The following is a 27,365-nucleotide window of genomic DNA, read 5'->3' as shown; positions in this document are numbered from 1 at the left end:
TGTAATCAAATCTATTATAAATGGGATGTGGAAACCTTCAGATTATAGCCTACCAAATACAATTTACCCACTTCCTGTTTGCAGTAAATAGACTACAGAGGTCTCATGATTAAGATGTGGCCAATAAGTGAGTGCAGAATGATAAAACTGGCGGCAAACTGTCGTCCTGACGGAAGCAACACATGCTTGAGCAGGACATTTATGGCTGACAAAGGTCTGCTCAATATATCAAACTTACATTTCACGAAAAGGTGTTTGCCAACGCTCTGGCCCGGTTTACACCTCAGCGTCAGAAAAAGACTTTTCTTTGCTCCGGCTGGTGACCATTGAGTTTGTGTAGGTATAGGAGGGAGACACCTCCTCCTCCTGGAAGGCAGTCTCCAGCACCTTCAAGATGGATTTGCGGACTTTATCCTTGAAATCTTGGCCCATAAACACATACAGAAGCGGGTTCAGGCAGCTGTTGAGGAAGGCCAGGCTGATTGCTATGGGGAATCCGATAGTGGTCACATGGTCTTGCGTTTCGTTTTCATGAGTGTCGATGTGGTTTATGAGCTCTATGAGCCCCATGATGTGGCACGGAGCCAGGCACAGGAAGAAGGTGGTGATAACCGCGGCGATGATCTTAAAAGGACGGCTGGACTGGCTGGCCAGGGTGCGATTTCTTCTGAGGCGATGGATTATGACGGCGTAGCAGGAGACGATGACGGTGAAGGGGACCACGAATCCCAGGAGGAAGCAGGTGATGGTCATGGCCTGATGACGGAACTGCCGCAGCTGGTTCACAGACGGGGTTTCATAATCGTCAGACAGAGTGTAGTTGTTGAAGCAGTGGATGATGTCTTCGCTGAAATACGAAGGAGCCGTGTCCCTGAAGATGAAGTACGGCGTGCTCAGAATCAGAGCCAGGACCCAAACAGCCAGACTCACGCAGGACGCCTTGCGTACGCTCCTGTGGTTCTGGGCCCAGACGGGCAAAACCACGGACACACATCTGTCCATGCTGATCATCACCAGGATGTACACACTGGCAAACATGTTCAGAAAGCACATGCCGCTGTTCACCTTACACATGAACTTGCCGAACGGCCAGTGGAAATCCATGGCCGTGTACGTGACGCTCAGGGGCAGGAACGCCGTGATGAGGAAGTCGGCCACGGCCAGGTTGAGGAACCAAACGGTGTTGACGGTCTTCTTCATCTTGAAGCCCGTCACCCAGATAACCACGCCGTTCCCGGGGACGCCCAGAACAAACGCCAGGGAGTAGACGATCAGGCTCATGGTGTTGAGCGACCATTTCAGATTATTTGAGCTATTGAGATCTACAGACAGACCTGTTCTATTGATTAAACTGGAGTTGTTAAAAGTCATCTCCCTCGCTGACTGGACCTGCAGTCAACAACGAGACATCGGTCAAAATTTGTATAATCATTTGCTAAATCAGCAACTCTGAAATTAGCACCGAACTGAAGAAACATTTTTCAATTGTGCCCGGAAGTACAACTAAGCCAACTACTAATCTAATAAATAAATAAATAAATAAATAAATAAATACTACATATTAAAATGTGCATGTAGTCATGACATCTTACCTACACCAAAGCTTGGATGGATGCAAAAAAGGTTTTTGTGGCTTCAAATACCAGGTAGTTATCAAAGCACTGACGTTAAGCCTGAATCTGCTGCAGGAAGTATGCTGATTTCATTAGCATCAAATGAACTTTATGCCAGAGCCTCCGCTGTATGGTAACGCCTTGGTTACGTCAGATATTGTCAAATGTTAAGTCAGGGGAGATGGTTTGAGAGAGGAGTGAAGTGCCTGGAAAGACCATCGGGGGGGCGGGGTCTGAGGCATCACGTGTCACCGGTTTACAATGCAGTGCTGAAAAACATCCCCAGGAGAAGAGGCTTTTCAAACATGTCACGGGAGGTTTCAACGACCCGCAAAATGAGGGCTGGAACAACCAACAACCAGGTGAATGAAGCTCCAAAGATTCTAATGGCTCCCGAAGAGATTCACGGCCGTGAGAGGAGAGGAAGTCGGCCACGGCGAGGTTGAGAAACCAAATGGCGTCGACGGTCTTCTTCATCTTGAAGCCCGTCACCCAGATAACCACAGTGTCCCCAAGGACGTCCAGAACAAAGGTCAGGCAGTAAATAACGATGGTAGTACACACTGATCCAATTGGTCTAATTCCAAAAAAAATCTTACTAAAAAAGCCAAAAGTTTCAGTCTCTCTAAAACAACATATGGTTTTATAGCTTAGAATATTGACCTTTCTCAATGTTCTCTTGCAGAAATTTACAGCAGGAGCTAAACATATAAGCAAATGCGGGTAGTTATGTCATTCTGTGACAAGTTAATTTGGACCCACTAGCAGTACACTTGAGCTCAGAATCAATTGGTAAAGTCTTTAATAGAAAACAGAAAACACAGTAGCAAACTCGGATGTGATCCGTGACTTCAGGAAACAGCCCTTTCTTCAGACCAGTGGCCCATAAGGAGTCTCTGGGTTTGGGATTCGGGGAAGGGAATGGGCTTACTCTTGGTAGAACAGCCAAGGGGAGGGGTCCAGAGCCGGGCGGCAAGGCAGAGGAACCGATGAGGGGCAAGAGGCAGACAAGTCGAGGCCAGGGAAGCAGATTATAGCAGGAGACACGAGGGCAGCATGTGTGGTCAGAGACAGAAAGCAGGTCGGTTTTCCGGGGAAAAGGCAAGGCAGGCAGAACAAAGACAAGTAGGGTCGGTAACAGGAAATCAGGCAGGAAAATAATGCTGGAAAGTCTTGCATCGAGGCTGAAGAACAAGGAGTCGAGTGCAGGAGAGGCTTATATGCTGAGATGACTGGGATGAGACGCAGCTGAGCTGACAGGTGAGTGGAGTTGGACTGATGAGGTGGGAGTGGCTGACAGGTAGAGTGGAAAACTACTGAGGGCAGGAGGGAAATGGATGGAGGGAGCTGTGATACGTTCTAGAGATTCTACATGCATGGATGCGGCTGCACATACAGAAAGAGAAACATGCCTGAGCACATCACGGTCAATTCTTAATTCTGAACCTTTAATCTGGACGAGTGCAACAAATTCTAACAGAGACTGACGGACAGGTAACATTTGTCATGACCTTCATCTAGAAGAAAACAGTAAGTCTCAGCTTCAAAAGCAGCTCAAACAGGAGCAGTCTCATCCTCCTGTAATGGTCCACAACTGCTTGGCCCCATGATGCTTAATCACACAGCCCCAGGGGACACTGGCACACTACATATACAAGCCAGACTACCGCCGCTCCAACCTTTCATCGGCTATTAAACTGTAAAACTCAAATAAATGACGGCGGTTCTAAGGCTACCGGTCTGTTCTTTTGAACGGCGGCGCCGCAACAGCCAGGCTTAAACTCACAGAGGTAAGCGTCACCTGTAAATAGCCTCAATACACAACAAAGCTCAACTGCAAGAATGGTTTTTCAAAACAAATTCCCATATATGTTTTTTATTAAGTTGATGCCCATGTAGCCTTTTTCTGTACCCAGCAAACATTAACTCGTGCAACTAACCTACATGTCAGTAAAGGACCAAGAGATATGAACCCAATATTAGTTAAAAGCCACTGTTTGAAGGATCAAAGGATGCAAGTCTGCTCCAAAAAGTGCTTGGCACCAACTCTTCCGAGGCACATGGCAAAGTAAAAGAGCTGAGGAGGGTAAAGCAGACCATGAGTAGACCGAAGAGTTTAGGCCTTATTTTTAAATAGCTCACAATATTAAAGTTATCTAAGGAAGTCATCAGCAAGGGTGTTGCTGCTCAGTATATGTCTGCAGTAGCAGCGGAACATTCGCTGTCATGCACACATCCGGTGAGGAAAGATGAATTTTCAGATGTCAGAATGATGTCACATGCACACATTTGTCACCAGTGGTTTCAGAATCCTAAAATATGCCAGTAACTTTGAAGATTCTACAACCACAATATTAACACAAACCCGCAGATTCATAGATAAGAAAAAATAATTTTTAATTCCAGTCCTCTTATACACAGACAAAAAAAGGGTACAGACTTGTAATTTAGGTTTCATTAAAAATCCCAGTTCATGGTAAATACCCCACAAAAGACCGATAAACAAACAAATAAAAGTACAATCAACTGATTTTGTAATAACGTCCTCAAGACATCTCTGTCTTTGTAGTATTCAGCCTTCAGAAGACATGCGGCTAGCAAAATTGCTGCTTTTTTTATAGCGTTTGGCGGCAACAGAAAAAAGCAGGAAGTAGAGCATACACGGTTACTTTAAATGAATATATAGGTTAAATGAAGAGTAGTATCTGTAGTTTATGTTTCGGCTTTGTCCTCATTGTCATTGTTACTGTCAAAATAACCCCTAATTCTTAAATAAACTTGTGATACCTGCTTGCTATAAGCTTACAATACAAATTATTTTAGAGTTATAACTGGCTGAAACAGCATTCCTGGAGCGTCCTGTGAAGACATCCATCTAATCTCCAGTTTGATAATGGATTGGATAATCCAATTCACTGTTTCCACCCAGAAACGGATCTGCAGTTTTATCCCATAAATCGTTCTACCGCTAAAAAAAAAAATCGGTAATGTAATTGTGCTTCTTAATGTGCTTCTATTTCATACATGGACCCCACCCGTCTCCATTCAGAGAGCGCATTCTGTGAGATAATGGAGACTTTTCAGGAAGAGACCCTTCTGTGTCACCCTAAATCGAACAGACATATTTCTGGTACTTAAACGTCTCATCAGGGATAGAGGGTGGATCTTTGTAGTTGACAGCTGTGTTGAAAGAATAACTCTTCCGTGCTCTTTAAGAGCATTTACCAATCATAAAACTGGCGGCAAACTGTCCTCCTGACGGAAGCAACACATGCTTGAGCAGGACATTTATGGCTGACAAAGGTCTCCTCAATATATCAAACTTACATTTCACGAAAAGGTGTTTGCCAACGCTCTGGCCCGGTTTACACCTCAGCGTCAGAAAAAGACTTTTCTTTGCTCCGGCTGGTGACCATTGAGTTTGTGTAGGTATAGGAGCGAGACACCTCCTCCTGGAAGGCAGTCTCCAGCACCTTCAAGATGGATTTGCGGACTTTATCCTTGAAATCTTGGCCCATAAACACATACAGAAACGGATTCAGGCAGCTGTTGAGGAAGGCCAGGCTGATTGCTATGGGGAGTCCGATAGTGGTCACATGGTCTAGCGTTTTGTTTTCATGAGTGGCCATGTGGTTTATGAGCTCTATGAGCCCCATGATGTGGTACGGAGCCCAGCACAGGAAGAAGGTGGTGATCACCGCGGCGATGATCTTAAAAGGACGGCTGGACTGGCTGGCCAGGGTGCGATTTCTTCTGAGGCGATGGATTATGACGGCGTAGCAGGAGACGATGACGGTGAAGGGGACCACGAATCCCAGGAGGAAGCGGGTGATGGTCATGGCCTGATGACGGAACTGCCGCAGCTGGTTCACAGACGGGGTTTCATAATCGTCAGACAGAGCGTAGTTGTTGAAGCAGTTAATGATGTCTTCGCTGAAATACGAAGGAGCCGTGTCCCTGAAGATGAAGTACGGCGTGCTCAGAATCAGAGCCAGGACCCAAACAGCCAGACTCACGCAGGACGCCTTGCGTACGCTCCTGTGGTTCTGGGCCCAGACGGGCAAAACCACAGACACATATCTGTCCACGCTGATCACCACCAGGATGTACACACTGGCAAACATGTTCAGAAAGCTCACGGTGCTGTTCAGCTTACACATGAACTTGCCGAACGGCCAGTGGAAATCCATGGCCGTGTACGTGACTCTCAGGGGCAGGAACGCCGTGATGAGGAAGTCGGCCACGGCCAGGTTGAGGAACCAAACGGTGTTGACGGTCTTCTTCATCTTGAAGCCCGTCACCCAGATAACCACGCCGTTCCCGGGGACGCCCAGAACAAACGCCAGGGAGTAGACGATCAGGCTCATGGTGTTGAGCGACCATTTCAGATTATTTGAGCTATTGAGATCTTCAGACAGACCTGTTCTATTGATTAAACTGGAGTTGTTAAAAGTCATCTCCCTCGCTGACTGGACCTGCAGTCAACAACGAGACATCAGTCAAAATTTGTATAATCATTTGCTAAATCAGCAACTCTGAAATTAGCACCGAACTGAAGAAACATTTTTCAATTGTGCCCAGAAGTACAACTAAGCCAACTACTAATCCAATAATTAATAAAAAAAAAATAAGAAAATTAATAAATAAATAAATAAATACTACATATTAAAATGTGCATGTAGTCATGACATCTTACCTACACCAAAGCTTGGATGGATGCAAAAAAGGTTTTTGTGGCTTCAAATACCAGGTAGTTATCAAAACACTGACGTTAAGCCTGAATCTGCTGCAGGAAGTATGCTGGTTTCATTAGCATCAAATGAACTTTATGCCAGAGCCTCCGCTGTATGGTAACGCCTTGGTTACGTCAGATATTGTCAAATGATAAGTCAGGGGAGATGGTTTGAGAGAGGAGTGAAGTGCCTGGAAAGACCATCGGGGGGGCGGGGTCTGAGGCATCACGTGTCACCGGTTTACAATGCAGTGCTGAAAAACATCCCCAGGAGAAGAGGCCTTTCAAACGTGTCAGGGGAGGTTTCAACGACCCGCAAAATGAGGGCTGGAACAACCAACAACCAGGTGAGTGAAGCTCCAAAGATTCTAATGGCTCCCGAAGAGATTCACGGCCGTGAGAGGAGAGGAAGTTGGCAACGGCGAGGTTGAGAAACCAAATGGTGTCGACGGTCTTCTTCATCTTGAAGCCCGTCACCCAGATAACCACAGTGTCCCCAAGGACGTCCAGAACAAAGGTCAGGCAGTAAATAACGATGGTAGTACACACTGATCCAATTGGTCCAATTCCAAAAAAAATCTTACTAAAAAAGCCAAAAGTTTCAGTCTCTCTAAAACAACATATGGTTTCATAGCTTAGAATACTGACCTTTCTCAATGTTCTCTTGCAGAAATTTACAGCAGGAGCTAAATATATAAGCAAATGCAGGTAGTTATGTCATTCTGTGACAAGTTAATATGGACCCACTAGCAGTACACTTGAGCTCAGGATCAATTGGTAAAGTCTTTAATAGAAAACAGAAAACACAGTAGCAAACTTAGATATGAGCCACGACTTCAGGAAACAGCCCTTTCTTCAGACCAGTGGCCCATAAGGAGTCTCTGGGTTTGGGATTCGGGGAAGGGAATGGGCTTACTCTTGGTAGTACAGCCAAGGGGAGGGGTCCAGAGCCGGGCGGCAAGGCAGAGGAACCGATGAGGGGCAAGTGGCAGACGAGTCGAGGCCGGGGAAGCAGATTATAGCAGGAGACACGAGGGCAGCATGCGTGGTCAGGGACAGAAAGCAGGTTGGTTTTCCGGGGAAAAGGCAAGGCAGGCAGAACAAAGACAAGTAGGGTCGGTAACAGGAAATCAGGCAGGAAAATAATGCTGGAAAGTCTTGCATCGAAGCTGAAGAACAAGGAGTCAAGTGCAGGAGAGGCTTATATGCTGAGATGACTGGGATGAGACGCAGCTGAGCTGACAGGTGAGTGGAGTTGGACTGATGAGGTGGGAGTGGCTGACAGGTAGAGTGGAAAACTACTGAGGGCAGGAGGGAAATGGATGGAGGGAGCTGTGATACGTTCTAGAGATTCTACATGCATGGATGCGGCTGCACATACAGAAAGAGAAACATGCCTGAGCACATCACGGTCAATTCTTAATTCTGAACCTTTAATCTGGACGAGTGCAACAAATTCTAACAGAGACTGACGGACAGGTAACATTTGTCATGACCTTCATCTAGAAGAAAACAGTAAGTCTCAGCTTCAAAAGCAGCTCAAACAGGAGCAGTCTCATCCTCCTGTAATGGTCCACAACTGCTTGGCCCCATGATGCTTAATCACACAGCCCCAGGGGACACTGGCACACTACATATACAAGCCAGACTACCGCCGCTCCAACCTTTCATCGGCTATTAAACTGTAAAACTCAAATAAATGATGGCGGTTCTAAGGCTACCGGTCTGTTCTTTTGAATGGCGGCGCCGCAACAGCCAGGCTTAAACACAGAGGTAAGCGTCACCTGTAAATAGCCTCAATACACAACAAAGCTCAACTGCAAGAATGGTTTTTCAAAACAAATTCCCATATATGTTTTTTATTAAATTGATGCCCATGTAGCCTTTTTCTGTACCTAGCAAACATTAACTCGTGCAACTAACCTACATGTCAGTAAAGGACCAAGAGATATGAACCCAATATTAGTTAAAAGCCACTGTTTGAAGGATCAAAGGATGCAAGTCTGCTCCAAAAAGTGCTTGGCACCAACTCTTCCGAGGCACATGGCAAAGTAAAAGAGCTGAGGAGGGTAAAGCAGACCATGAGTAGACCGAAGAGTTTAGGCCTTATTTTTAAATAGCTCACAATATTAAAGTTATCTAAGGAAGTCATCAGCAAGGGTGTTGCTGCTCAGTATATGTCTGCAGTAGCAGCGGAACATTCGCTGTCATGCACACATCCGGTGAGGAGAGATGAATTTTCAGATGTCAGAATGATGTCACATGCACACATTTGTCACCAGTGGTGTCAGAATCCTAAAATATGCCAGTAACTTTGAAGATTCTACAACCACAATATTAACACAAACCTGCAGATTCATAGTTAAGAAAAAATAATTTTTAATTCCAGTCCTCTTATACACAGACAAAAAAAGGGTACAGACTTGTAATTTAGGTTTCATTAAAAATCCCAGTTCATGGTAAATACCCCACAAAAGACCGATAAACAAACAAATAAAACATCAACAAAAAAATTTTTCGTTCTCAAGACATCTCTGTCTTTGTAGTATTCAGCCTTCAGAAGACATGCGGCTAGCAAAATTGCTGCTTTTTTTATAGTGTTTGGCGGCAACAGAAAAAAGCAGGAAGTAGAGCATACACGGTTACTTTAAATGAATATATAGGTTAAATGAAGAGTAGTATCTGTAGTTTATGTTTCGGCTTTGTCCTCATTGTCATTGTTACTGTCAAAATAACCCCTAATTCTTAAATAAACTTGTGATACCTGCTAGCTATAAGCTTACAATACAAATTATTTTAGAGTTATAACTGGCTGAAACAGCATTCCTGGAGCGTCCCGTGAAGACCTCCATCTAATCTCCAGTTTGATAATGGATTGGATAATCCAATTCACTGTTTCCACCCAGAAACGGATCTGCAGTTTTATCCCATAAATCGTTCTGCCGATAAAAAATAAAATCGGTAATGTAATTGTGCTTCTTAATGTGCTTCTATTTCATACATGGACCCCACCCGTCTCCATTCAGAGAGCGCATTCTGTGAGATAATGGAGACTTTTCAGGAAGAGACCCTTCTGTGTCACCCTAAATCGAACAGACATATTTCTGGTACTTAAACGTCTCATCAGGGATAGAGGGTGGATCTTTGTAGTTGACAGCTGTGTTGAAAGAATAACTCTTCCGTGCTCTTTAAGAGCATTTACCAATCATAAAACTGGCGGCAAACTGTCCTCCTGACGGAAGCAACACATGCTTGAGCAGGACATTTATGGCTGACAAAGGTCTGCTCAATATATCAAACTTACATTTCACGAAAAGGTGTTTGCCAACGCTCTGGCCCGGTTTACACCTCAGCGTCAGAAAAAGACTTTTCTTTGCTCCGGCTGGTGACCATTGAGTTTGTGTAGGTATAGGAGCGAGACACCTCCTCCTGGAAGGCAGTCTCCAGCACCTTCAAGATGGATTTGCGGACTTTATCCTTGAAATCTTGGCCCATAAACACATACAGAAGCGGATTCAGGCAGCTGTTGAGGAAGGCCAGGCTGGTTGCTATGGGGAGTCCGATAGTGGTCACATGGTCTAGCGTTTCGTTTTCATGAGTGGCCATGTGGTTTATGAGCTCTATGAGCACCATGATGTGGTACGGAGCCCAGCACAGGAAGAAGGTGGTGATCACCGCGGCGATGATCTTAAAAGGACGGCTGGACTGGCTGGCCAGGGTGCGATTTCTTCTGAGGCGATGGATTATGACGGCGTAGCAGGAGACGATGACGGTGAAGGGGACCACGAATCCCAGGAGGAAGCGGGTGATGGTCATGGCCTGATGACGGAACTGCCGCAGCTGGTTCACAGACGGGGTTTCATAATCGTCAGACAGAGCGTAGTTGTTGAAGCAGTTAATGATGTCTTCGCTGAAATACGAAGGAGCCGTGTCCCTGAAGATGAAGTACGGCGTGCTCAGAATCAGAGCCAGGACCCAAACAGCCAGACTCACGCAGGACGCCTTGCGTACGCTCCTGTGGTTCTGGGCCCAGACGGGCAAAACCACAGACACATATCTGTCCACGCTGATCACCACCAGGATGTACACACTGGCAAACATGTTCAGAAAGCTCACGGTGCTGTTCAGCTTACACATGAACTTGCCGAACGGCCAGTGGAAATCCATGGCCGTGTACGTGACGCTCAGGGGCAGGAACGCCGTGAAGAGGAAGTCGGCCACGGCCAGGTTGAGGAACCAAACGGTGTTGACGGTCTTCTTCATCTTGAAGCCCGTCACCCAGATAACCACGCCGTTCCCGAGGACGCCCAGAACAAACGCCAGGGAGTAGACGATCAGGCTCATGGTGTTGAGCGACCATTTCAGATTATTTGAGCTATTGAGATCTTCAGACAGACCTGTTCTATTGATTAAACTGGAGTTGTTAAAAGTCATCTCCCTCGCTGACTGGACCTGCAGTCAACAACGAGACATCAGTCAAAATTTGTATAATCATTTGCTAAATCAGCAACTCTGAAATTAGCACCGAACTGAAGAAACATTTTTCAATTGTGCCCAGAAGTACAACTAACAACTAAGCCAACTAATCCAATAATTAATAAAAAAAAAAATAAGATTAATAAATAAATAAATAAATACTACATATTAAAATGTGCATGTAGTCATGACATCTTACCTACACCAAAGCTTGGATGGATGCAAAAAAGGTTTTTGTGGCTTCAAATACCAGGTAGTTATCAAAACACTGACGTTAAGCCTGAATCTGCTGCAGGAAGTATGCTGGTTTCATTAGCATCAAATGAACTTTATGCCAGAGCCTCCGCTGTATGGTAACGCCTTGGTAACGTCAGATATTGTCAAATGATAAGTCAGGGGAGATGGTTTGAGAGAGGAGTGAAGTGCCTGGAAAGACCATCGGGGGGGCGGGGTCTGAGGCATCACGTGTCACCGGTTTACAATGCAGTGCTGAAAAACATCCCCAGGAGAAGAGGCCTTTCAAACGTGTCAGGGGAGGTTTCAACGACCCGCAAAATGAGGGCTGGAACAACCAACAACCAGGTGAGTGAAGCTCCAAAGATTCTAATGGCTCCCGAAGAGATTCACGGCCGTGAGAGGAGAGGAAGTCGGCAACGGCGAGGTTGAGAACCAAATGGTGTCGACGGTCTTCTTCATCTTGAAGCCCGTCACCCAGATAACCACAGTGTCCCCAAGGACGTCCAGAACAAAGGTCAGGCAGTAAATAACGATGGTAGTACACACTGATCCAATTGGTCCAATTCCAAAAAAAATCTTACTAAAAAAGCCAAAAGTTTCAGTCTCTCTAAAACAACATATGGTTTCATAGCTTAGAATACTGACCTTTCTCAATGTTCTCTTGCAGAAATTTACAGCAGGAGCTAAATATATAAGCAAATGCAGGTAGTTATGTCATTCTGTGACAAGTTAATATGGACCCACTAGCAGTACACTTGAGCTCAGGATCAATTGGTAAAGTCTTTAATAGAAAACAGAAAACACAGTAGCAAACTTAGATATGAGCCACGACTTCAGGAAACAGCCCTTCCTTCAGACCAGTGGCCCATAAGGAGTCTCTGGGTTTGGGATTCGGGGAAGGGAATGGGCTTACTCTTGGTAGTACAGCCAAGGGGAGGGGTCCAGAGCCGGGCGGCAAGGCAGAGGAACCGATGAGGGGCAAGTGGCAGACGAGTCGAGGCCGGGGAAGCAGATTATAGCAGGAGACACGAGGGCAGCATGCGTGGTCAGGGACAGAAAGCAGGTTGGTTTTCCGGGGAAAAGGCAAGGCAGGCAGAACAAAGACAAGTAGGGTCGGTAACAGGAAATCAGGCAGGAAAATAATGCTGGAAAGTCTTGCATCGAAGCTGAAGAACAAGGAGTCAAGTGCAGGAGAGGCTTATATGCTGAGATGACTGGGATGAGACGCAGCTGAGCTGACAGGTGAGTGGAGTTGGACTGATGAGGTGGGAGTGGGACAGGTAGAGTGGAAAACTGAGGGCAGGAGGGAAATGGATGGAGGGAGCTGTGATACGTTCTAGAGATTCTACATGCATGGATGCGGCTGCACATACAGAAAGAGAAACATGCCTGAGCACATCACGGTCAATTCTTAATTCTGAACCTTTAATCTGGACGAGTGCAACAAATTCTAACAGAGACTGACGGACAGGTAACATTTGTCATGACCTTCATCTAGAAGAAAACAGTAAGTCTCAGCTTCAAAAGCAGCTCAAACAGGAGCAGTCTCATCCTCCTGTAATGGTCCACAACTGCTTGGCCCCATGATGCTTAATCACACAGCCCCAGGGGACACTGGCACACTACATATACAAGCCAGACTACCGCCGCTCCAACCTTTCATCGGCTATTAAACTGTAAAACTCAAATAAATGATGGCGGTTCTAAGGCTACCGGTCTGTTCTTTTGAATGGCGGCGCCGCAACAGCCAGGCTTAAACTCACAGAGGTAAGCGTCACCTGTAAATAGCCTCAATACACAACAAAGCTCAACTGCAAGAATGGTTTTTCAAAACAAATTCCCATATATGTTTTTTATTAAATTGATGCCCATGTAGCCTTTTTCTGTACCTAGCAAACATTAACTCGTGCAACTAACCTACATGTCAGTAAAGGACCAAGAGATATGAACCCAATATTAGTTAAAAGCCACTGTTTGAAGGATCAAAGGATGCAAGTCTGCTCCAAAAAGTGCTTGGCACCAACTCTTCCGAGGCACATGGCAAAGTAAAAGAGCTGAGGAGGGTAAAGCAGACCATGAGTAGACCGAAGAGTTTAGGCCTTATTTTTAAATAGCTCACAATATTAAAGTTATCTAAGGAAGTCATCAGCAAGGGTGTTGCTGCTCAGTATATGTCTGCAGTAGCAGCGGAACATTCGCTGTCATGCACACATCCGGTGAGGAGAGATGAATTTTCAGATGTCAGAATGATGTCACATGCACACATTTGTCACCAGTGGTGTCAGAATCCTAAAATATGCCAGTAACTTTGAAGATTCTACAACCACAATATTAACACAAACCTGCAGATTCATAGTTAAGAAAAAATAATTTTTAATTCCAGTCCTCTTATACACAGACAAAAAAAGGGTACAGACTTGTAATTTAGGTTTCATTAAAAATCCCAGTTCATGGTAAATACCCCACAAAAGACCGATAAACAAACAAATAAAAGTACAATCAACTGATTTTGTAATAACGTTCTCAAGACATCTCTGTCTTTGTAGTATTCAGCCTTCAGAAGACATGCGGCTAGCAAAATTGCTGCTTTTTTTATAGTGTTTGGCGGCAACAGAAAAAAGCAGGAAGTAGAGCATACACGGTTACTTTAAATGAATATATAGGTTAAATGAAGAGTAGTATCTGTAGTTTATGTTTCGGCTTTGTCCTCATTGTCATTGTTACTGTCAAAATAACCCCTAATTCTTAAATAAACTTGTGATACCTGCTAGCTATAAGCTTACAATACAAATTATTTTAGAGTTATAACTGGCTGAAACAGCATTCCTGGAGCGTCCCGTGAAGACCTCCATCTAATCTCCAGTTTGATAATGGATTGGATAATCCAATTCACTGTTTCCACCCAGAAACGGATCTGCAGTTTTATCCCATAAATCGTTCTGCCGATAAAAAATAAAATCGGTAATGTAATTGTGCTTCTTAATGTGCTTCTATTTCATACATGGACCCCACCCGTCTCCATTCAGAGAGCGCATTCTGTGAGATAATGGAGACTTTTCAGGAAGAGACCCTTCTGTGTCACCCTAAATCGAACAGACATATTTCTGGTACTTAAACGTCTCATCAGGGATAGAGGGTGGATCTTTGTAGTTGACAGCTGTGTTGAAAGAATAACTCTTCCGTGCTCTTTAAGAGCATTTACCAATCATAAAACTGGCGGCAAACTGTCCTCCTGACGGAAGCAACACATGCTTGAGCAGGACATTTATGGCTGACAAAGGTCTGCTCAATATATCAAACTTACATTTCACGAAAAGGTGTTTGCCAACGCTCTGGCCCGGTTTACACCTCAGCGTCAGAAAAAGACTTTTCTTTGCTCCGGCTGGTGACCATTGAGTTTGTGTAGGTATAGGAGCGAGACACCTCCTCCTGGAAGGCAGTCTCCAGCACCTTCAAGATGGATTTGCGGACTTTATCCTTGAAATCTTGGCCCATAAACACATACAGAAGCGGATTCAGGCAGCTGTTGAGGAAGGCCAGGCTGGTTGCTATGGGGAGTCCGATAGTGGTCACATGGTCTAGCGTTTCGTTTTCATGAGTGGCCATGTGGTTTATGAGCTCTATGAGCACCATGATGTGGTACGGAGCCCAGCACAGGAAGAAGGTGGTGATCACCGCGGCGATGATCTTAAAAGGACGGCTGGACTGGCTGGCCAGGGTGCGATTTCTTCTGAGGCGATGGATTATGACGGCGTAGCAGGAGACGATGACGGTGAAGGGGACCACGAATCCCAGGAGGAAGCGGGTGATGGTCATGGCCTGATGACGGAACTGCCGCAGCTGGTTCACAGACGGGGTTTCATAATCGTCAGACAGAGCGTAGTTGTTGAAGCAGTTAATGATGTCTTCGCTGAAATACGAAGGAGCCGTGTCCCTGAAGATGAAGTACGGCGTGCTCAGAATCAGAGCCAGGACCCAAACAGCCAGACTCACGCAGGACGCCTTGCGTACGCTCCTGTGGTTCTGGGCCCAGACGGGCAAAACCACAGACACATATCTGTCCACGCTGATCACCACCAGGATGTACACACTGGCAAACATGTTCAGAAAGCTCACGGTGCTGTTCAGCTTACACATGAACTTGCCGAACGGCCAGTGGAAATCCATGGCCGTGTACGTGACGCTCAGGGGCAGGAACGCCGTGAAGAGGAAGTCGGCCACGGCCAGGTTGAGGAACCAAACGGTGTTGACGGTCTTCTTCATCTTGAAGCCCGTCACCCAGATAACCACGCCGTTCCCGAGGACGCCCAGAACAAACGCCAGGGAGTAGACGATCAGGCTCATGGTGTTGAGCGACTGCCTCAGCTCCGCGTGCTCTTCCCTGTAGTCGTACTCTTCGTCGTCCTCGTAGGCAGTGACATTTTTCAGGCCGTCTGTGGCGTTGAGGTGATAGAAAGGGCAGTCTGTTGTCATCATGGCCTCAAAACCTGCAAAACACATTAACATTTAAATTACTAAATGATGCTTCATCGTTCTGTAGGCAGATGGATCTGTTCAAAGAAAACTGAAATTAAAATTAAATTAAAAAATAAAATTAAAATTAAATTAAATTAAGTTTCAACAAGCAGTAAAACAATTTTCCACTGACTGTAGATCAGAAGAGGGAAATCACTTGACTGATTCTGGAATAGAATATGATTTACAAAAGTCCTTTTGAAAGCATTGAAACACTGTTTTGCTCTCGCGCTGAGGACGCACCGGTTGAGTTTAAATTGCGCTCCAAAGTCCCGGACAAAGATCCGAGTCTTCCCTCCAAAGCCAACTCCAATCTGTTTCCGGCGTATAGCCTCCTTCGGATACAGGAATCTAAGGATTTAACTTGGCCGAAGCTCCAGGTTGCTCCCTCCGTAGAACCGATGTGTTCCGACCTGCCGAAAGGAATTGTGCTCATCAGATCCCCGAATCCTTAAATACATGACGTCATCGCCCACAGCAGGCGGGATCTGCGGCTGCGCGCTCTCGCCTCCTTTGAAAGCCGTTAAAACTCTTGGATCGTTACGCTTTTTGCGTGATCAAGTACGCGTTTGGAAAATTAACCTCCGTAGATCAGTGAACCCACATTAGTGGATTCAACTTCATTTGTGCACCGAGCTGCTGATGCTGCTGCTGAGTTCTTATGCTGGCATCTTCATCCTGCCTCAACGTGCCTTCTTTTAGACCTTGGGCTTTTTTTGGGCTTTTTTTTTTTTTAGGGGAAACTCCACAAGTGAAAATCCAAACAAATCAATGCATAAATTACGGGTTGTTTTCGATGACTACCTGAGAAAGAGCGAATCTGTCATCTCTCATGTGAACCAGCCACGCCGCTGGTGCGTAATGTGTTTTTCTCCATGTGGCCTGAGCTCATGTTTGGTTGAGGCTCAAAGGCCATGGTTATGTCTGAGCTGACAGCTCCATGTTAAGGTTCCATATTTGCCATTTTCTCATCGCTTCCATAAGAAAATCACAGCAGCAACCATTTGATAAGTCACGGTTGCCCTGCAAGCTTGATGAAATTGCAGGTCACTCCTTTGGCGTCACCATCCGTTTGAAGTGACTCTCCCAGTGTAGACGTCTCTGTTGGTCTTACTGGGCATATTTTTACATATACAAAGAGACCAGACAGCTCAACCCGGGGTGAATTTCATCCGCAATTCCCAGCAAGTTAATCTGTATAAGCCACTTTTTTAAATTCCTCCTGTTGTCTGTAAACTACATCAGTCAAGTTCTCAGAGTTCCAAAAAGTGGAACTAAATTCTATTCCAAGACTCTGCAATTATGCAAACCCACACATTTGCTTAAGAGAGTTAGAAGCTTTATTTTGAACAAATAACAGGGTGAAGCAGAAGATTTAATGAAGCTCGCTGACATGCTGAAATTTCATAATGATCACATGCGGAGGTAGAGAAATCCTCCGAACAGGAAGAGCAGAGAGCTGCAGGAGGTGGGTCAGAGTATGAACACGGGGGCTGGGGAGACACAGAATCTCACGTCCCCCCAGAGATGAGCCCTACCTTTCAGTGGGGGTGAGCATTTCATCTGTTTCACGCTCATGTTTCCTCCCACTCTAATGTGGCCTCATAGCAACCCACATATTTGTCCATGTTCCTGTGGGTTAATCCTCTCACTGCCAAATCCCCCATGGAAAGTTTTAAATGATAAATTGGCCATTTCCGCCAACACTAAATGTGAAGCTTTTTAAAAAAACAGAAACAAAAAAAAAACCCCTCTATTGTTTTCCATCTAACAAGCAAAAACAAAGAAGGCAGAACATGGATTACATGCAACCCTCTTTGTTCCGCTGGTCACAGCTTTGTTGAGGGAAGGAGCCCCATTTGCTTCCTCTAACTACAGCCAACTCAGGCTGACTCAGGTAATTACACAGCGGTTTGGCAGGTTTCTATCATATTTAAATAGGCATCATTATCCTGGAGGAAAAAAACAAGACAAATTCCAACCATTTATTCAGATACATACAGACAGTTTAAAATTTAGTCGACAACGTTTCTAGGAACTTTTAGCTCCAGGAATTATTTATGCGGGCAAAAGAAATCCTGGAAATCTGCGTGGTTTGCGTTTCCACGGCACCTCATATTTCTGGAAAAATTGATTCAAATCATTTCTTCAACTTTACACTAATTTGTGTTGTGCTTTGCCATCATGTCATGTCAGACTCGGCTGTTTCGAGCCACCGAACTCTGAACGAACGCTGGATTTCTTCTGCGGCAAACATGCTCCGAAGCGCCGTGGCTTCATCATCACCCACTTCCATGGCTTCCATGCGGCTGAACGAAAGTGCTGAACTGATCTGTTGTCGGCGTGCAGCCCCACCCCTCCAGCGTTTCAGGGACTCTAAACAGTCCATCCCCCAATAGATAGGCATATCAGAAGTAAAGGTAGCTGGGGTCAGGTCTTCCAGTACAAACATGTTCAGCTCCACCACCAGCATTTGTGCATGTTTTTTTAATATTAGTCCTGCTGTTGCAAAACATACAGACAAGCCTACACAGCTAAAAACAGTAAATATTTTTATTTCATTTGATGTTGTGCGTTTTCCTGTTAGAAGTAACAGGCGCACGTATAACCCACAGCGACGTTCGTGCTTTGGGAACAACGGAACCCAACTCAGCAAAAATGTTGCAATGATCAGATTCACACGGCGGGAGTTGCCCCACCTTCGGATAACTCCCCCATCCAGCTCACAGGAACCGTGTCCTGCCAATAGTCCAGATGTGAGGGGGCGGAAGTAAGGATTGAGAATAGAGGAAGCATAAATCTTGGATGTGTATTTATCAGTGCATTTGCTCCCCTTCCCTGCATGAGTTCAGGGCAACGGCATTATTAACATGTGTAGGCGGATTTGCCTTTTTGTTGCCAGATGCATAAATATTCAGCATCTGAATCCACTCAAGTGCAAAAAGACATCCAAACCAGTGTTTGACATGGAACAATGGAGGGAACCAGCTCTCCTTACTGCAACTAAGTGCGGACAATATAATCACATTAAAGTAAAAGCTCCCTTTTGATTTATTTTTCTGCAGCAGAAACTCAAAGGCAGGCGCATTCTGCTGGTGTCTGTGGAGGATATTAATAGCTCTTCCAAGGCTGTAGTTTGAGGGAAGCTTTCAGAGGCCAGAGTTCTTGATTTACCAACCAAACCTGTAATTATGTGTACGCCGCACAAATACCAATTTGGGTGTGCAGGGCAGCCAGTGGAGGTTTGAGGAGACTTTCTGCAGAGGGTGAAACAATTTGGAGCACAGGGGGTTTTATTATTCACGGCAACAACCGAGGGGGTGGGAGGGCAAGCTGAGAGGTACGGCTGGAATGACTGTGAGCGTGTGCGAGGCCACGTGTGGGACAGTGAAGCGCTAATGACATACTTTAGTGCGCCAGCGTTGCTATTACACACCCAGTATTTTTGCTGGTCCTGAGTGAAAAACAGAGCGAGCTCGCAGTGCTTCCAAACGCTTTGTGAAGCTGCCGCGCAGCAACTGTCCTGTCCAAACGTGGCCGAAACACAAGGCGTGAATGGTGGGAATCCGCCGCGCGCTGGAATAACTCAAAGGTTTGTTGATGTTGTCGCCCGCCGCAGCGCTGACTGTAAATCAAACCAACGTTGAGGGTGTGGGGATTCCAAGAATGTTGTTTTCAAGTCAAAAATCGATGCCCATGTCTTTTTTTCTTCTTTTGCCCCGACAGCTCGTGACGCTCTCCAACCTCTTTTTCTTTTCCATGAAACACACCTCATAGGGGGAAGAAAAGCAAAACCTCAATAACCTCAACCACTTCCTTACATTCGTCCCTGCTTTCAACCGCAATGCCAGACTGGGAATATGAATGTCAGCCCGAACTCAGCAAACAAGCCTGGCGGAGCGTTCATCACACAGTGCTGACTGTCTGACCACGGTTATTCTGGGGGGCTTTGGAATGGGGTTAGGGGAACAGGACCCAGTTAAACACAGGCAGCAGATGCTCAAAGGGATGGAACTTTGAGCTTTTCCTACACTGAGTCCCAGTGTCCCGGTCAGAGCTTCATCTTGTGCCCCAATCGGGTTGAGGGTTCGACTTCTGAATGCCTTAGGCTGAAAGGACACAGCTGGGTCTCACATGTAAGACTTTCAAACACATTTCTGAGCAATTGGCTCAGGGCGAGGGGGGGTGTTTGCATTTGCTGCACATTTTAACGATTTTGTTTTCCCTAATAAATCCCACTGACATGTTCCGGACCCTGCTTGATGGAAACATTTCCCTGCATGGGCACACGTACGCGACGACATGACACATAGTCGGCCCTGATACGTTTCTTTGCAGGATAACAACCGTTTCCTGTACAACAAACGATAAGAATCAGCAGAAGAATCAGACGGACGGTGTTGTTTTCCAGACAGCGATGACAGGTGGGGGTGGAGACTGTCCCGTGCTGGAGGGGAACGTGTTACAGTTTAGCCTTAAGTGTATAATCACGGGTTTGGTTAAATGCGCCCTCATATTTATATGTTTAACTGCGTGGTGCTAATAAACACCTACACTCACGCATCACCTCTCCTGAATCAGCACACGGCTTTCACCCACTTTACTTAAACCCTACGTGGCTACCAAAGGTGAAAGCTCATCATGGAGAAGATTTAACCATTTAACCTGGGGTGGCTTTGATTGTAGAAGATGTCACTTCTGCGCCGCACCGTCTCCAGGCGGCTGTTTACTGATAAGAAGGCGTCAGGTATGGTTGAAGCCTTGCTGGAGTTCATCGCCCAACATAGGAGGTTGACTCAGCTGTGAGGTTTCGTGCTGCGTGTTGCGCAGGAAGCGTTTGGCAAGAAACTGTCTTGGGGTTGTAAGAAAATAACAGAGAATTTAGAGGAAATGTGAGCTTTGATGTCAGAAGGGAAATGCATGTTGGCGCAACAGTGTTAGCCGTTGCACCTCAGATGTTATTGAATGTTTGCTGTACGTCCAACCCTGCGCTCTGGGGAAATGTAACACATGTTTAATGTTTGAGGCGCATCTATGACGACGGACGGCCTTGAGAGAAAAGTGATAACGGGACCGAAATACATAAAACTGGGAGGGCAAACGCTCAGTGGCGGCCAGAAAGACAGAAACCATGAAGATTTTTATTCTCCTGACTCTCTTCGGAGGGACTGGTATGACACAGAATGTGATAAATGAACAAATGCTGTGGAATTATAGCTGATTTGTTACTTCCCCAATGCTTTTTTTTTTCACCTGTAGTTGCCTTAAAAGATGACGAAAAGATAGTCGGAGGATACGAGTGTCTGAAAAATTCCGTGCCCTACCAGGCGTCTCTCTTTACGGGCTACAACTTCTGTGGGGGGATTCTGCTGTCCGAGGAGTGGGTGCTCTCTGCTGCACACTGCAAACCAAAGTAAGAAACTCCAACTATGAAAACTATGGCAACTGGGGGCTGAATGGAAACCAGTTTGTTGCCAAAACGCTTCAAATGTCAACTTCAAGTCAACTTTATTGATCCCTTTGGGATGACTCCCTCAGAAATGAAAATGATATATTGCTGTTGGATAAATAAAACCACACGATCGCAACATTTCCAGGGCAGATTTGGAAGTCCGGCTGGGAGAGCACAACATATGGGAACCTGATGGGACAGAGCAGCACATCATGTCTTCTAAGTTTGTCCGCCACCCACACTACAACCCTCGCACGCAGGACAGTGACATAATGCTGATCAAACTGAGCCGCCCCGCCACCCTGAACAGCTTTGTGCGCCCTGCTGTGCTGCCTTCCAAGTGCGCCGCTGACGGGACGATGTGCCTGATCTCTGGATGGGGCAGCCTGCGCCCCAGCAACGAGGGCTGTGAGGAGACGCGCAGTGTGAGAGCGCTGCTGTAATCCCATTCACGCACACTGATGCACACTTGTCTGTCTTCTCCAGCGAGGTACCCTGATAAGCTGCAGTGCCTGGAGGCCCCTCTCCTGAGCGACAACACGTGCTTTAATGCGTATCCTTTCCAAATTACTGAAAACATGATCTGTGCTGGCTACCTGGAGGGAGGGAAGGACTCCTGTCAGGTGACAGAGACACCCCAGATTCTACATCTGCATCAATGATACAGTGGTGAAAATCACCTTTGTGTCTTCAGGGTGATTCCGGCGGCCCCATGATGTGCGATGGAGAACTCCAAGGAGTCGTGTCTTGGGGCCATGGATGTGCTCAGAGAAACAAGCCCGGGGTGTACACAAAAGTCTGTAATTATATTTCCTGGATCAAGGACACCATGGCGTCTGGCTGAGCAGAGAGGAAATTAAAGTCAATTTGTTGATGTGCTGCGTGTACGGTGTGGTATATAAAGATCTTGGGGCAGAGAGCGTCTCCCACCAGACTTTACATGACAGTCAGCTGATCGACAGGTGATTTTCCATGCAGTAGTTACGCTCTGTAATTTATAGCTTGGGGAGCGTGACTGTAAATCAAAACAGTCAGGATCAAAGAGCCCAACACATCAAGGAGGGAGTGTTTAACACAATACTCAGGGATCTCTGAGGAAAATGCAGAACAGTCAACGATCAAACCTGACATTTACACCGTCAGGCAACAGTAAATCATCAGAGGGAAAAGTGCTGCTGCTGCCCGTGGGTCTAAACTATAAAGCACCGCTTCATAATTTTGGAGCGTGTGTGGCACCGAAAGAGATTTAAATCAGTGCACGCAAATCAGAGCAGCTCTTTTCTTCATTTGGAAGCACAAATGCGTGTCTGCGTGTGTTTTAATGGAGGCTTACCAACTGGAAGACATCAAGCCTCCTCAGGTGCACATATTAAAATCCATCATCAAAACTGCACAGATGGATGTTGAAGTGGATTTTGGTTAGCAGGGTGTGGCGGGGGAGGGCTGAGTCACCAGGCATTTACTGGACCACCAAATAAAGACCTAACGAGGTTTCTGCGGACTCATACTCCAAGTACAATAAATAGCATCCTCCGTGAAGCATGTTGCACTTTTTTTCAGGGGCGCGGTTTTTGGGTAGGACGTCGATTTTGCCAGCAGAGTCACATGACCGTGTGGAAACCCTCAGAATTCCACATATAAAGACACTATATAAGTTGCGGCAGTTTGGTAATGCAGTTGATGTGGCCTGAGAGTAACGCAGTTAAAAACTGTGAGCGACATCCCAGCCGAACCATAAATTTTCCATTCAAAAGACAGATAAGGAGCAGAAAACAGCTGATGTTAAACAGCACTAGGAACACATGTGAAATCAGCGCTTTAGAATCACTAAATCAAAAGCAATAAAACATTTGTAATGCTGTCATTCAATAACAGTTGGGACAGATGTGGAGTTACTCATGTGTGCAGCACAGTGGCTATAATTATACACATCCCATGTAATGAATAATAACACACACACACACACACACACACACACACACACACACACACACACACACACACACACACACACACACACACACACACAAACACTGACTGGCCTGGACTTCAGATGTGACATCAGCTGTGGTGGCTTCTATTTGGGCCTGACATGGAGCGTGTTGACGGATCAGAAGCCAGTTCCTGCGGTCCAGGGCGTGGACCCTCATGAGAAGTCAGGAGAATTCCCTATGCTGGATCTCTCCGGGGATGTAATCATCGGTTGGGCTCAGGGACGGCGACAGCAGCTCGGTGGAGCGGAGGGGTCAACTTGAGGCCCCCTGAAGCCAGAGATTAGTGGTATAGCGGAGAAACTTCCGTTTTCTCCAGGAGATCAGCTTAGACATTAACTCCCCACAGCTGAAAATATCTGACTTTTTCAACCATACTTCCACAATAAAGAAATATTTTCATCTTTATACGTGCTATTCAGGTATAAACCGTGAGGGGGCAGCATCCGACAGCAGATGCACAGAAACATTGAAATAAGTTCAGTTTTCAGAATGTTTCTGCAATGATGTCCAGACGTCTCACGTTATAGGACCATCAAGAACATACTTTTTATAGTAATTTAGTGATTGTTATCGACTGTTTATAAAAGGGTTCCATTCATTAAAATAATAGATTCAAGGTCTGAAACCGATGGAAAGTATTATGCAAATGCCTTATCAGACCTTGGTCTCCACCTCGTGGGTCATTCTAAGGAAGTTTCTAACGTTCCCACATTTTGGATCCCTATGGCAAGAGAGGGGGGAAAAATCTAAACTTCACCGCCTTGTTTCCTGACGCACGACTGAGTCAGCGGGGGCGCGCGTATTTGACAATTCCCGAGATATAAAGACCCACGGGTATGGCTGGGACGCGTCTCAAAACCTGGGAGTTTTCTCTAACATCAAATTCAACGTGGATGTCTCGCACATTTAAAGCCAGTGGAACCGGGTCAGGTATGATTTTTTATTTTCTTTAAAAAGGAACACTTGAACTTAATTAGTTTAAGAAATTTAATTTAATTGTCCTTTTCGTCCTGCAATATATTTTTTTTTGACCAATTTCATTTAAATTTGATTATAGAACTCTGGTACCAGGTGTCATTTATATTCAAATAAAACATTGTATAATCATATACATTATACTTAAAGACATTCTAAACAAAATACATCACTGATTAAAGTCTGCGGCTTTACATGCTAAAGTTGTATTATAAAACTCAAAAGTAATGTTAGTGTTTTTTCCATTACATATGTTTAATCACTAACTTTCCTACAGTGTCATTAAGGAAATGACCGTAAACCTCCTGTCCTGGTCTCATTCAGGCAAAAGCTATGGAGCTAAAACCGATATTGAAGAAACTTGGCTCGACACTTCGCGCCATCCTCACTTTCCTCTTTGCTCTGCTGGTCCTGGGTGTGATGGTGTGGGCCTACGTGGAGGGCTTCCAACTGGTGACCTCCACATATGGAATCATCTCCTTTGGCTTCTACGGACTCCTCCTCTCGTTCCACGTGCTGGTCCAGAGCTTCTTCGCCTTTGTTGAGCGCCGGCGGATGAAGGCTCGAGCGGACCGGTGCACCTTCACCAAAAAAATCGGTTTCACCATATCAGCCTACCAGGAGGACCCGGTCTATCTCAGAGAGTGCCTGGACTCCATCAGAGCCCTGAAGTACCCCCCCGAGCTGCTGCGCATCATCATGGTGATCGACGGGAACGCAGATGATGACCGCTACATGATGGACATGTTCAGAGAGGTGTTTTCTGACCAGGACCCTGGCTACTATGTGTGGAAAAACAACTACCACACGTGGGATCCTGCTCAGGCCCAGCAGGATGCAGAAATGGGAGCATGTGGAGAGGATGGATACATGATAGGAGAGGATCTACAGAGATACGAAGTCGAGTACCTAATTCAGACGAAGAGATGCGTGTGCATCATGCAGAAGTGGGGGGGCAAGCGGGAGGTGATGTATACGGCGTTCAAAGCTCTGGGGTCATCGGTCGACTACATACAGGTACGTTCCCACCTTTCGGAGTTGTGTCCCCAATGCAGATGTACATTTTTAATGACGTGGCCCTGCCCTCTTCCTCCTCAGGTGTGTGACTCGGACACCAAGCTGGACCCGCTGGCCACGGTGGAGCTGTGCAAAGTGTTGGAGAGCAACCCCAAGTACGGCGCTGTGGGGGGAGACGTGATGATCCTCAACCTGAAAGACTCATACATCAGCTTCATGAGCAGCCTGAGGTACTGGATGGCTTTCAACATCGAGAGATCCTGCCAGTCCTTTTTCAACTGTGTCTCCTGCATAAGCGGACCTTTGGGTAATACCACGTCACCCACCGATGCAGTTTGGGCTCTAAATCACTTCCTGTGCTTCATTTCTTTGATGCGTTTGGTTGTGTTCTGGCAGGTTTGTACAGGAACGACCTCCTGCAGCAGTTCTTGGAGTCCTGGTACAATCAGAAGTTTCTGGGAACTCACTGTACTTTTGGTGATGACAGACATTTGACCAACCGGATGCTGAGCATGGGCTACGCCACAAAGTAAGAACCGTATCATTACCGTCCGTGAAAACCAAAACACCGGACACAGGTGCGGTGTTGCCGGGAGACTCGCAGACCTCCTCATTTTGCCATCTCCTTCAGATACACGTCCCTCTCCAAGTGCTACACGGAGACGCCTGCTCAGTTTCTGCGCTGGCTCAACCAGCAGACCCGCTGGACCAAATCTTACTTCCGCGAGTGGCTCTTCAACGCCATGTGGTGGCACAAGCACCACCTGTGGATGACCTACGAGTCCATCGTCTCGGGCGTCTTCCCGTTCTTCGTCACTGCCACCATCATCCAGCTGTTCTGGACGGGCACGCTGTGGGACATCCTGTGGGTCCTGTGCTGCATCCAGCTGATCGGGCTGGTCAAAGCGGCCTACGCCTGCGTCCTGCGCCGGGACCTGGTGATGGTGTTCATGTCTCTGTACTCGGCTCTCTACATGACCAGCTTGTTGCCCGCCAAGTACTTTGCGATCCTCACCATGAACAAAAGCAGCTGGGGGACGTCCGGCAGGCGTAAGATGGTGGGGAACTACATTCCTCTCCTCCCTCTCTCGGTGTGGGCCGCCATTCTACTAGGTGGCCTCTGCTACACCGTTTACAGAGAGTGTGGACTGGACTGGTCAACGCCAGCCAAGATAATGGAGACGGAGTTTCTGGTCTTTGGCTGTATGGCCTACGCCTGCTACTGGCTGCTGATGCTCTTCCTCTACTGGGCCTGGTTCCGCAGGTTGTTTCGGAAACGCTCGCAGACATACAAAGTGAATGTTTAGAGTCTTTTAGTGGGATTCCACTACTGACACTTTTAACTTATTGACCAAGTACCAGCTTTATTTCCTGTGGCATCGAGAGCCTGTTAGCAGATATTTATGAGCGGCATTTAAAAGTAAAAGGTATATTAATATTTGTATTTATGAGTAGTGTCCTCTCAGTGGTTTTTTAGTTACCAGCCACAGTCACGCTGTTTACAGTCCGCGTCACGTTACTGACCCTCACTTTGCCACTGTTGTCATTGCACTGGATCCTAGATGGTAATTAGCACAGCGCAGCACGCCTACTTGAAAAAGAAACACATTGACAAGTCTCATATTGTGAAGGAGAGCGAGCCCAACAGTATTTCTACCTCCGTGGAGTCTTAGACATGATGAGCACAAACATGTAAATATTAAATTTGTCTGTATCTAGTTGCTGTATAGTTCTATGACATGGCTGTATTTGTACAGATGCACCTTTCGTGAATCTTCTAGTTTTTTTTGGGGGGGGGGGGCTTTGAATATGCTGAACATGTGACTTGATTAGTTGGTTTATATAAAATGTAATTTTAAAAATTTAATCAATAAATATAATATTTTCCTGATCTGTATTTTTATTTTTTTTTAATTTTTGCTTTCATTTTGACCCCGTTTGGATTTCGGTTCCAGGAGAAAATGTTTGGTTTTGCTGCTCATAAGATGAAGAGTTTGAATAAATGTAAATGAATCTTCCCTGTAGATGTGAATGACTTTTGTCCGTCCGTCTACGTATTCCCAGTCTGGGTGATGGGAGGTGCTGGAGTCTATCCCAGCAGTGACTGGTTGGGAGGTGGGAATACGTCCAGGATAGGTCACTAGTCCGTCACAGGACACATGGACACGCGGACACACACACACACCCAGACACACACACAAACACACACACGTACATACAGTCAAACTGATGTTCTTTTTTAGAAACCAGATGCCTCCTGTGCTCATTTCTGTATATTTTTATTAGTAATTTGTTTATTTTCTCTAAGATCAGATGACTTTCTTTGGTCGTTTAGGTTCAGAAAATGAACTCAT

General features: G+C 46.0%; 6 protein-coding genes across 8 annotated transcripts; 2 read left to right on the top strand and 4 right to left on the bottom strand.

Moving 5' to 3' along the window:
- Nucleotides 1-32: 32 nt before the first annotated feature.
- LOC130532744 (chemerin-like receptor 1) lies at nt 33-1,721 on the bottom strand. The gene is made up of 2 exons (XM_057045565.1): nt 1,593-1,721; nt 33-1,389 (listed from the first exon to the last, which is right to left on the bottom strand). The coding sequence occupies exon 2, from the start codon at nt 1,369-1,371 to the stop codon at nt 277-279; it is 1,095 nt and encodes a 364-aa protein (XP_056901545.1). The 5' UTR covers nt 1,372-1,389; nt 1,593-1,721; the 3' UTR covers nt 33-276.
- Nucleotides 1,722-3,985: 2,264 nt separating this feature from the next.
- On the bottom strand, nt 3,986-7,135 carry LOC130532746 (chemerin-like receptor 1). Of its 2 annotated transcripts, none has more exons than XM_057045569.1 (2): nt 6,314-7,135; nt 3,986-6,088 (listed from the first exon to the last, which is right to left on the bottom strand). In XM_057045569.1, exon 2 carries the CDS (start codon nt 6,068-6,070, stop codon nt 4,979-4,981), a length of 1,092 nt encoding a protein of 363 aa, XP_056901549.1. In that variant the 5' UTR covers nt 6,071-6,088; nt 6,314-7,135; the 3' UTR covers nt 3,986-4,978. The 2 variants fall into 2 exon arrangements, with proteins under 2 accessions (XP_056901549.1, XP_056901548.1); XM_057045568.1 differs by having other exon boundaries at nt 6,310-7,128.
- A 1,738-nt stretch (nt 7,136-8,873) lies between these two features.
- On the bottom strand, nt 8,874-11,186 carry LOC130532745 (chemerin-like receptor 1). Of its 2 annotated transcripts, none has more exons than XM_057045567.1 (2): nt 11,025-11,186; nt 8,874-10,797 (listed from the first exon to the last, which is right to left on the bottom strand). In XM_057045567.1, exon 2 carries the CDS (start codon nt 10,777-10,779, stop codon nt 9,688-9,690), a length of 1,092 nt encoding a protein of 363 aa, XP_056901547.1. In that variant the 5' UTR covers nt 10,780-10,797; nt 11,025-11,186; the 3' UTR covers nt 8,874-9,687. The 2 variants fall into 2 exon arrangements, with proteins under 2 accessions (XP_056901547.1, XP_056901546.1); XM_057045566.1 differs by having other exon boundaries at nt 11,021-11,184.
- Nucleotides 11,187-13,414: 2,228 nt separating this feature from the next.
- LOC130532741 (chemerin-like receptor 1) lies at nt 13,415-16,027 on the bottom strand. The gene is made up of 2 exons (XM_057045560.1): nt 15,817-16,027; nt 13,415-15,545 (listed from the first exon to the last, which is right to left on the bottom strand). Exons 1-2 carry the CDS (start codon nt 16,007-16,009, stop codon nt 14,401-14,403), a joined length of 1,338 nt encoding a protein of 445 aa, XP_056901540.1. The 5' UTR covers nt 16,010-16,027; the 3' UTR covers nt 13,415-14,400.
- Nucleotides 16,028-20,553: 4,526 nt separating this feature from the next.
- On the top strand, nt 20,554-21,899 carry LOC130532754 (trypsin-3-like). The gene is made up of 5 exons (XM_057045579.1): nt 20,554-20,744; nt 20,833-20,986; nt 21,171-21,433; nt 21,512-21,648; nt 21,720-21,899. The coding sequence occupies exons 1-5, from the start codon at nt 20,705-20,707 to the stop codon at nt 21,867-21,869; spliced, it is 744 nt and encodes a 247-aa protein (XP_056901559.1). The 5' UTR covers nt 20,554-20,704; the 3' UTR covers nt 21,870-21,899.
- A 1,827-nt stretch (nt 21,900-23,726) lies between these two features.
- has1 (hyaluronan synthase 1) lies at nt 23,727-26,908 on the top strand. Its single transcript, XM_057045546.1, has 5 exons — nt 23,727-23,949; nt 24,319-25,011; nt 25,093-25,318; nt 25,408-25,540; nt 25,643-26,908. Exons 2-5 carry the CDS (start codon nt 24,328-24,330, stop codon nt 26,316-26,318), a joined length of 1,719 nt encoding a protein of 572 aa, XP_056901526.1. The 5' UTR covers nt 23,727-23,949; nt 24,319-24,327; the 3' UTR covers nt 26,319-26,908.
- Nucleotides 26,909-27,365: the final 457 nt, after the last annotated feature.

This window comes from Takifugu flavidus, chromosome 10 (genome assembly GCF_003711565.1).
Source record: "Takifugu flavidus isolate HTHZ2018 chromosome 10, ASM371156v2, whole genome shotgun sequence".
NCBI classification, from domain to species: Eukaryota; Metazoa; Chordata; class Actinopteri; order Tetraodontiformes; family Tetraodontidae; genus Takifugu; species Takifugu flavidus.
This window is presented reverse-complemented; position numbering and strand designations above follow the sequence as displayed.

Excerpts from the sequence above, each read along its gene's own strand:
- LOC130532745 (XM_057045567.1), bottom strand. The coding sequence starts at position 10,779 with ATGACTTTTAACAACTCCAGTTTAATCAATAGAACAGGTCTGTCTGAA.
- LOC130532754 (XM_057045579.1), top strand. The coding sequence starts at position 20,705 with ATGAAGATTTTTATTCTCCTGACTCTCTTCGGAGGGACTG. Across the intron at positions 20,987-21,170 it reads GCTGCACACTGCAAACCAAA|GGCAGATTTGGAAGTCCGGC; the intron begins GTAAGAAACTCC and ends CAACATTTCCAG. Across the intron at positions 21,649-21,719 it reads GAGGGAAGGACTCCTGTCAG|GGTGATTCCGGCGGCCCCAT; the intron begins GTGACAGAGACA and ends TTGTGTCTTCAG.
- LOC130532744 (XM_057045565.1), bottom strand. The coding sequence starts at position 1,371 with ATGACTTTTAACAACTCCAGTTTAATCAATAGAACAGGTCTGTCTGTA.
- has1 (XM_057045546.1), top strand. The coding sequence starts at position 24,328 with ATGGAGCTAAAACCGATATTGAAGAAACTTGGCTCGACACTTCGCGCC. Across the intron at positions 25,012-25,092 it reads CATCGGTCGACTACATACAG|GTGTGTGACTCGGACACCAA; the intron begins GTACGTTCCCAC and ends CTTCCTCCTCAG. Across the intron at positions 25,541-25,642 it reads AGCATGGGCTACGCCACAAA|ATACACGTCCCTCTCCAAGT; the intron begins GTAAGAACCGTA and ends CATCTCCTTCAG.
- LOC130532741 (XM_057045560.1), bottom strand. The coding sequence starts at position 16,009 with ATGAGCACAATTCCTTTCGGCAGGTCGGAACACATCGGTTCTACGGAG. Across the intron at positions 15,546-15,816 it reads GCGCAATTTAAACTCAACCG|GTTTTGAGGCCATGATGACA; the intron begins GTGCGTCCTCAG and ends TGTGTTTTGCAG.
- LOC130532746 (XM_057045569.1), bottom strand. The coding sequence starts at position 6,070 with ATGACTTTTAACAACTCCAGTTTAATCAATAGAACAGGTCTGTCTGAA.